This window comes from Nestor notabilis, unplaced genomic scaffold, assembly GCF_000696875.1.
Source record: "Nestor notabilis isolate BGI_N333 unplaced genomic scaffold, ASM69687v1 scaffold10982, whole genome shotgun sequence".
NCBI classification, from domain to species: Eukaryota; Metazoa; Chordata; class Aves; order Psittaciformes; family Psittacidae; genus Nestor; species Nestor notabilis.
The window spans coordinates 1-9,194 of NW_009917005.1; the positions used below are offsets into that span (position 1 = coordinate 1).

The 9,194-nt window shown below is 48.8% G+C and overlaps 1 protein-coding gene across 1 annotated transcript in view; it reads right to left on the minus strand.

Annotated features, from left to right (window-relative positions):
• Positions 1-7,033: 7,033 nt before the first annotated feature.
• Positions 7,034-9,194, minus strand: part of RFWD3 (ring finger and WD repeat domain 3) — a 20,500-nt gene continuing 18,339 nt past the window's right edge. The window contains 3 exon segments of the mRNA XM_010024875.1: positions 7,034-7,177; positions 7,812-8,029; positions 8,613-8,827. Coding sequence (XP_010023177.1) covers positions 7,034-7,177; positions 7,812-8,029; positions 8,613-8,827 — 577 coding nt within the window.

The following is a 9,194-nucleotide window of genomic DNA, read 5'->3' on the forward strand; positions in this document are numbered from 1 at the left end:
CAGCCCCCCCACCACCACAGCCCCACAGCCCCACCGCCACCACAGCCCTTCCACAATTACAGCACCACCACCACCACAGCCCCACAGCTCAACCGCCATTACAGCCCCACTGCCACCACAGACCCACTGCCAGTACAGGCCCACTGCCACCACAGCCCCACCACCACCACAGTCCAGCCGTATTACAGCCCCACCGCCACCACATCCCCACCACCACTACAGCCCCACAGCCTGGCCGCCATCACACAGCCCCTGCCGTTGCCCAGGCCTTACAGCCCTGCAACCACCACAGCCCCACCACAGCTCATCAGACACGCAGGACAGCCCTTGCCAAAGATCTGAGGCTGCGACACTGCCAGGAGACGCAAAGAACTGTGTTGTGGGGAATATTCACACGTCTGGGAAGGCAGCCCAGTCCCATCCCTCCCATAGCCACATCCAGAAGCTGTGGCCAGTTTTTGCCCTGAATCTCTCAGTTCCTGCCCAAGAAATGGAGCTGACAGTGTTGTGTTTGTGAGGGGTGGAGAGTCATAGGATCATAGAATCCCAGACTGGTTTTGTGTTGGAAGGGAGCTAAAACTCACCCAGTTCCAACCCCATGCCGTGGGCTGGGACACTTTCCACTAGGGCAGGTTGCTGCAAGCCCTGTCCAACCTGGCCTTGAACACTGCCAGAGATGGGTGACAGGACTCCAGAGCCACATGTGGGAGTTACGATAAGGACATGGTCCCTGCTTGCAAAGTCATTTGAAGTTCTTGGCTCCCCCAGTGATGGAGGACGTAAGAAAGGCTGTGAGGAAATGGTGCTCAGAGCAGGGTCAGGCTAGCATGCAGTAAAGGAAAGCTGGAGCCACATATGGAACAATGAATTAAAAATACTGAATAGCTGCTCAAAAGAAAAAAACCCAAAAACCAAAAAAAAAAAACCCATGATCTTGTCCTCAATGCAGGATGTACAATGGCTGATCCCGCTGTAGATGGGTTCTGCAATACGTGACCCTGCTGTAGATGGGTTCTGCAATGGCTGACCCCGTTGTAGATGGGATCTAGAGGTTTCTCCTAAGGAAGTAAAAGGGAGTTGGATACTGAATTTGGTGATGGATCATGTAAAAGATGTGTCTGCAACCACACAGCATCCGTTGGAGCAGTGTTTTGATAATGCCACAGCTCCCTCTGCCCCGTCAGCCAGAACTCTGAATTTCACAGTAAATACCTGTCCACGTGTTGGGTCAGTAGCAGCAGTGGGATACAGGTCCACCACCAGCTCAGCAAACACAGCTTTTGGGATGTCCTCTCAGTCCCCCAGCAGCAGGATCTCACCAGGCCAGTTCCCACCACCCTTCTGGAATGGGTATGCCCCAGAATCTCAGCTCTGCTTCCAATGGCAGATGGGACTGGGGAACAGGAAGAATCCCATCTCAATTCCTCTGCCTGGTTAACTCCAGGAGCAGTTTTTCCTGGATGCCAGGGCACTGTGCAGGTCTGCCCTGGCTCAATGAGATGGGGTGAGGCAGAGCTGTAGAGCTGCTCCCTTCCTGCCCCAGGCTGCCTCATTCTGCCTGGACAAAGCACTTCTTTTCGGGATGCCACCAGCCATCAACATACCCACACCAGGCGCTACTAGAACACTGTGAGCAAGCTGGAGCCCAGTGCAGCCACCAACCACCAGCTGCCTCATCCACAGCAAGGGAGCAGGGTCTTGCGACCGAGTGTCACACTGGGACACGGTACTTAAGAAAGTGGCTGTGTGCTGGCACCTAGGGGCAGTGCAGCTGGGAGCACTTGAAAACAAAAGCCAGCAAAATCCAGCCCATGCTTGGCAGCCCATTTGGCTCAGTGGAAGTTATTTAAGGAGCTAACCCAGCATGAGAGCTGGCTCTGCTCCTCCATCCGTGGCAGGATGGGGACACAGGAGAACAGCTGGGTTACAGCTCTGTTCTCCTTCCCGCACCCTTGGGATCACTCTGGAGACTCGTTTTGTCAAGCAGACCACGTCCTTCTGCAGAGCATCCTGTGCTGAAAAGAAACTTCCTCTCAACCTTGGATTTTAACATCGTGTGTAATCCACCATTAAATAAGCATTTGTAAAGAGCCCTATGCTCACCATGTCCACACAGCAAGTCAGACAAGGAAGAGGTATTCCTTTGTGCATAGCTACATCTCTGCCCATGCAATAAACCCCGCAGCTCATTCCAACTGCAGCCCCTTTCCCTCCTCACAGGCTTGGTGGTGCAAGGCTCTTGGACAGGTGGTGCATTAAGTGCTTGCAGTGGTCTGCTTTATAATTTCAAATGTGAAACATTTGTTTCACCACTTCAGGCAATAAAATGCATTTATAGAGCCCCCAGCTTTGCAGGGTGAGGCTGGGGTGAGCTGAGCTGCTGGGATGCCTCTTGCTTCTTCCCAGCAGTCACCACTGCTTTGGGGGGAAGAAAAGTTCTTCCTCAGTCCAGGCAAAGGAGCTGCTCTAGTTTTTAATTGGATACAGACCACTCGCTCCCATGAGGCCATGGGCACTACTCTGAATCACAGAGTGGTTTGAGTTGGAAAGGACTTCAAAGCTCATCCAATTCCAACCCCCTGCCATGGGCAGGGACACCTTCCACTAGACCAGGGCTTACTCCAAGCCCCATCCAACCTGGCCTTGAACACTGCCAGGGATGGGGCAGCCACAGCTTCTCTGGGCAACCTGTGCCAGGGCCTCAGCACCCTTACAGGGAAGAACTTCTGCCTAAGATCTTGTCTCAGTCTTCCCCCTTGTCCTGGCTTGTCCTGTCCCTGCAGGCCCTTGTCCAAAGCCCCTCTCCAGCCTTCTTGTTGGTCCTTGTTTTTGCCAAAAGAGCACACCTTTGGTTCACATAAGAAGCTCCTGCTTGTTACTATGGAGCATGTTGCTCCCCCTCTATTTATGCAGTTAGCTCCAACCTTTTAAAAAAATAAACGTGAGCAATTTTCCAGCCCTTCCTCCAACCTGCCACAGTTGTTTCCCAATCCTGCTTCTGCCTTCCCAAGCACTCACTGCTGCACTTAGCCTGATGCCATCAGAAGCCCCCTTCTGCAACCTCTGCTGCTAGCAAAGCACCAAATTTGACCTTATGCAAGACTAAAACCCTGGACCCTCAAATTAAATTATGCTTCATGGAGTAGGATAATCACTGAAATTAGTTTGAAGCATTTTTTTAGCAGGCTATTCCCTGCTGAGTTTGCCTCAAGGATTAGAACAGCATTTTAGGGCATAATTCACCAAACTCCTCTTTTTAGGGTTTGGGTTTTTTTTTGCTATTTAGAGGTATTATTTTGTAAGAGACAGGATGGGAACATTCCGCACACCCTTGGTGCTATTCATGAACTCCACTGCACTGGAGCATCGGTTTCCTACGGACACCCACCCCGCAGCACCCAGTGCTCCATGACGCTGGGGCACCTGCAGCTCTGGAGCTGCCTGAGCACAGCCCATCTCTTTGAGCAAGAAGAAACATTTCTGCTTTCTCAGCAATATCTTTAAATATCTTTCTCTCAAAAGCAAATAAACAATGATAAATATTGTTCTCTTAAGTCAGGGAGGTCCCTCACACTTGACTTTGCAGACTGTGAGTGCTTGCGTGGGACAGCAGCAGTCCCACAAGCCGTTCTGCTTGATTTTGCAGACACCTCTGCAGGGATTAGGGATGCGGCTAGACTTGAATAGTGTTGAGGCACTCAGCCAACTCACACTGTAGATGGGAAAAACCTTTACTGAAGATTTGCTACTAAAAGTCAAAAGTGCCATCCTGGCAGGGAGACTGTGCTCCCCTCTCCCCACTTCACTCGGTAGTGAAATCTGTTTTTTCACGTTTACTAGTTCTGGCTTTCAGTGCAAATCAAACTGAAAACTAGGTTTTGCTTCTTCATTGCTTTGCTTCCCTGCTCCCTGAACTCCTTTTCCTCCTATTCTTGCTCCTTCATAGGCCAGTCTTTTAAGGAATTTACTGCCTTGGTAGAAAATCTGCTAATCTACATTAGCAGAAAAGCTTGGTGCATCTCCTTGCAAACCAAAAATAAGAACTAAATGAAATCTCACCAGGATGCTCTGGCTACCTCTGTGTAGATTAAGCTGTTTGTTTCACTTGCTGCATTGCTTGATTTTAATCCAGTTTGGTTCAGGACACATAAAATAGCTGCTTTTCTTCCCTCCAGGAAGCAGCAGGCACAGCCAGATTCAAGTGAAGTGCTGGCAGGTCCTGCATCACATGCATGCACACCACACCGAGGTCACTTCTTCCCTCACCCTTTTTTAGGACTACCTTTTGTCATTTGCAGTATTTTGGATTATGTTTGTTGAAATCTTATGCTTGAGTCACTCCAACCTGAGGGATAAATCAGACAAGGAGATGCAAAGTCCCAATAGCATGAGGCCAGGCATGAGCTGGCTGCCTCCTCACCCTTCCCTGCCCAGGCTTTTTCTCACTACAGCCTAATGCAGGATCATGCCTGTTAGACACAAACGTGGAGAACAGACCTTCTCTGTAAAACTAGGCTCCCTCCAACTCTGGCTTCCCCTTCCCTGCCAGCTGAGCCAACATCAACCCTGCTCCTCCCCAGGGAGCAGTGTGAACCAGTACAGTCCCTGGGTTTCCTGCCAGGTTGCCACCACAGCCAGCTCTGTGCTGTGCCTAAGATCCAGTGTCACAAGAATTCAAATTAGGAAAGAAAGGTGCTGCCCCACAGTAGGCTGGAGAGAAATACTAAAGTACGGCTGTGCATAGCTAAGAGCAGGACCTGCCATGTTGCCCAGCTTTACCCACTGCCTCACATATTTACTACAGGAATTGTCAAGGGGCCACTGTGCTCCTTGGTAACAAAATCCTCCCAGAGACAGAGTCAGAAATATCCACGTAGTGACTTACAGCCTAAACCACCAGCGAGGCAGCTCTACTATGCATAGCGCAGAGACACTGATGCTTTTCTTCCTTCCCTTCCAGAATCTGCCCCTTTGACTCCAGGCAGAGATTAGCAAATACTTAATTAACACATTCGACCTTTAACAGCCCTCAATGTGGATGGCCCTCTGTACACAAGGTAGGTGGTTTCCTGGAGTCTTCTGCCAACGTGGGACTAAGGAGAGCATTTTGAGGTTCTCCACATCTCATCTTTTAAAAAAATTTTCAAAGCCTGTATTTGAAAATGGACAGAACATGAAGTGTCATCTCATTATTATTTAATGGCATTTAAGTTTGTAAGTCTTATTCCTGTAGGGCAGGATAAAGTAGAAAACAAGTGCTATCTGAAAAATTCAAAGCTGAGAGGTCTTTTAATTCCTTTTCCTATGTATGTTTAAAATTTTCCAAATTTCTCATGGAAAGAATGGGTTGAGGGTTGAAGATGAGGCATTGATGATGCCTGAAAACAGCTGAGAATGAGCAGCTTATCTCATTGTACTGTTGGCCTGCTCCACCTGATTTTAGCTGGAACATTTCTCACAGTATTCTTTATACTAACCCTTTGCTCCTGATCATTGTTGAATTGTCAAAAAGTCAAATGCCAGCAAGTTTATTTCCAGTTAAAAGGCTGACTCCACTCACTCCTTGCCTCTCCCCACATCTGGTCAGGGCAGAGAGGTTCCGCAAGAGCTCTTGGTTCACTGAAAGCCTTCCTTATTTCAGGCTGAAGCTGAGAAACCTCACCTACATTCAGGTTTATGTTTATGAGATGCACAGTGTGCATCACCAAAACATTCGGTACAACAGCATCAGTTGTATTTGAAAATGACAAACTTTATTTTTACAATATGTTACAGCATATAAAAATAGAGGAACAAAATACTATACAGAAAATATAGAAAGTGAAGCAGAGATCTTTTCACACCCCTTACCATATCCTTAGATAAGGGTCTAAGAGCCCACCTGGCCAGCACACATCCAACCTGTGATCCCACCTTATGGGCACAGATCTACATCAACCAGTTGGTCTGCAGCACACTTGTACACAAACACAACTTGAAACTGTGACCAGCTGGTGAGCTGGCAGCTAGGATTTAAGGCAGGCAAAAGGCCAGCAAAAGCAAGTTGACAACATCCCTGAGTTCCCACCAGTTCCTCAAAGTGTGTGGGGGGATCAAATCCCCAAAAAAACCCCGAAAACCAGCCAGTATTCTTTTCCAAGGTACTGGCTTTTCTGGTACATCACTGTCTTTAAGGAAGGACACCATAGGATGCCGCAGACAACAGTACAAGAATCATCTCCCTCTTCCTTACCTGTCCTCCAGTACTACAGCTTCTTTTTTCATAGTCAAACTGTCCCAGGTTTGCTTGTGGGTGAAGCAGGGAAGAGAAGGGGAAGGAAACGAGGGCAGAGAATGAAGGAGTCGCAGTGCAAATTATATGCTCAAGAAAAAGTAAAACCCACAGAAAAAGGTTCTCTGTAGATCTTCTAAGCCTTTTCTCTCCATGGCCACAAAATGGTCTGTCCTTGTCAAGGAATAACTGCCAACTGACCCTAGATCTTCAAAAGAACACAGAAGTACGTTCCCTAAAGCAGCAGACTTGCTTTTACACAGGGTATCATCAATGCTAGTGAGATGCCAACACTGCCACCTCTTCACTACCAGTAATCACAGCAGGACTCCACAGGAAAGTGCAGTGGGAGTCTCGGGTCTTCAAGTTCCCTCTTATTTTGTTGATTCATAGAAGAGATTTGCAAGTCCCTGCACTCTATTCACACTGGGAAAAAAAAAATAAAATTAGCAACACACACTGGAGAGAAGCCAAGAACTATTGCTGTGCTGAGGCAGCTTGAAGAGTTTGGCTGAAGAAAATTGGCCAAATAACAGAGTCATAGAATTGAAATATAGGCAGGTCTAGAAGGAATATGGAGGAAAAAGGGGATTGCTCCTGGCATGAGAACATGCCCGTTCCTGCGTGTTTGCAGAAAGGGGCCATGGTAGTTCCTGTCTCCTGTCAGCAGTGTGTGTAGGACAGCAGTCTAGGATGGAGCATTGTGTAGGGTTAATCAGCAGCATATCTGGAAGGCCTCTCTGGCAGGTGTAGGGACCACTCTCACTGCCACTTGTAGATCTTCACCAGCCTCTCTGTCAGAGCAGCCAGGAGGTGGGCTTGGTTCACTTCCATGGGGCAGATGTCCAGCACAGGCAGGTCAGCCTGCAGCTTCTGCAGCAAGGACCCACTTCCAGCATCCCATAGCTGTAGGACAGACAAAGTCAAAAACTGCAGGATTCTCCCCTCCCATCCAGAACACAGCTTCCTCCCTCTAGAGAGACTTTCTTCAAGTGACTTACAGGGCCCTTTCTCTACGTTCACATCCTGCTTGGATGCCCTTTAACAGTCTTGCAGCATGATGCCACCCTCAGTGCCCTGTCCTCTCACTCTGACTCATGAGCTCTCATACAGACTGTTGTCCACCTTCTGCATCTGAGCTGCCTTTTTATAAAGGGCAACCCTTTTCTTCACCTTTCCAGTCATTCCCAAAGAGCCTTGGTCTGTCCCTCACAGCACTTACCATGTGAACTATCCTATTGAGTGTTACACCATTTACAGTACCCAGTTGTGCCAGTGTGCCCACCCACAATCCTCTGGTGGACACCACCTACATTCCTTTCAAGGGATGTGGACCACAAGCTATGACTAATACAAACAGTCCCAACACTATCAGAAAGTTACACCTGCTACAGCAAGTACAACAGCCCAACCTGCACAGGGTGATGGGCATGACAAGGCAATTCCCACCAAAACCCACTGAAGCTGTGACTGCTAAGGCTTCTCTCCTAAGAACCCCAATAAAACCCACCACCACCACACTGAAAGGAACAACAGATACCAGTGCGGAAGTGGATGCCTCATCACCAGCACAGACAAAGATGCTGCCATCCTCCTCCGGGCTCTGGAAAATAGCATTCTTGGTCAGCAGCTTGCAGGTGGGCCCAGCACTGAAAGTCTGAACCAAGTTAGAAGAACACACAAGGTCTTCAGAGGTCTCTGCCAGTGGGCTGCAAGTCAGCTCCATCATCACACAACGCACACATGGGTTATTTTTACCTGGAAGGCAGAAGTAAAGAGGTAATTTAGTTGCAGACAAGTTTTAACTGTAGGAACAGATGCAGCACCACCATGAAGCTGCCTCCTTCTGCCCTCACCCAGTTCTTATCTCCATGCAGATTCTAGCAGCCTTCCATAAGTATCTGAAGGGGCCTACAAAGACACTGGAGAGTGACTCTTCATCAGGGACTGTAGTGAATAGGACAAGGGGTGATGTGTTTAAACTTAAACAGGGGAAGTTCAGGTTAGACAGAAGTTCTTCCCTGTGAGGGTGGCGAGACCCTGGCACAGGTTGTCCAGAGAAGCTGTGGCTGCCCAATCCCTGGAAGTGTTCAAGGCCAGGTTGGACGGGGCTTGGAGCAACCTGCTCTGGTGGAAGGTGTCCCTGCCCTTGACAGGGGTTGGAACTGGGTGAGATTTAAGGTCCTTTCCAAACCAAACCATTCTGTGATTCTATGATTCCCAGTGCCTGGGGCAAGTATCACATTTCTGCTATGCCCTAGGCACAAAGCTGCTCTTGAGCTCCACCAGCAGCAGGCCAGCCTGGCAGTGAAAAGTGCACTGCAGACACGCCGTTACATACTGGGCCTGTATGTTGCGAGGCAGTGCCGTGTGCTGATCTCTGCTTGAAGATCAATGCATCCTCCAGGTTCCAGTGGCAGGTGATGAGGCTGGTAAGAGTTGCCAGCTTTCTGTTCCCAAAAGCAGGCTCCTTCCAAGGTGCCAGCTAAAATTCCACCGTAGGGCAGTGAAGCTGAGTCCATCCGGGGCAGATAGGACAGTGATACCATGGGGCACCTGAGAGGGAGGTTGGCAAGTATCAGTGCTGGCACCTGCAGCCCTGCTGACTTCCTGCCTCACTGCTGCAGAGCTCCAGCTTCTCCAACCACACTGCAAAGAATGGGCGTCAGCAGGCTACGAGATGGTCTTTCAAACAAGCAACCCCAATGGCTTTATCAAGAAAAAAAGTAGTTAAATTTAACTTATCTACTGAGCCTTATGTTTAAGGAAGCACCAGAAAGCACACATCAGATCTATGGGGTAAATCAGCATTTGATTCTCTGAGCAGAAAAGATGGAAGTACCAGCATCTCACACTTCTTTGTAATCTGTCCTTTACAAGTTAAACAAAACCCAGCTTCAGAACAAATTCAGTTTTCCTGCTG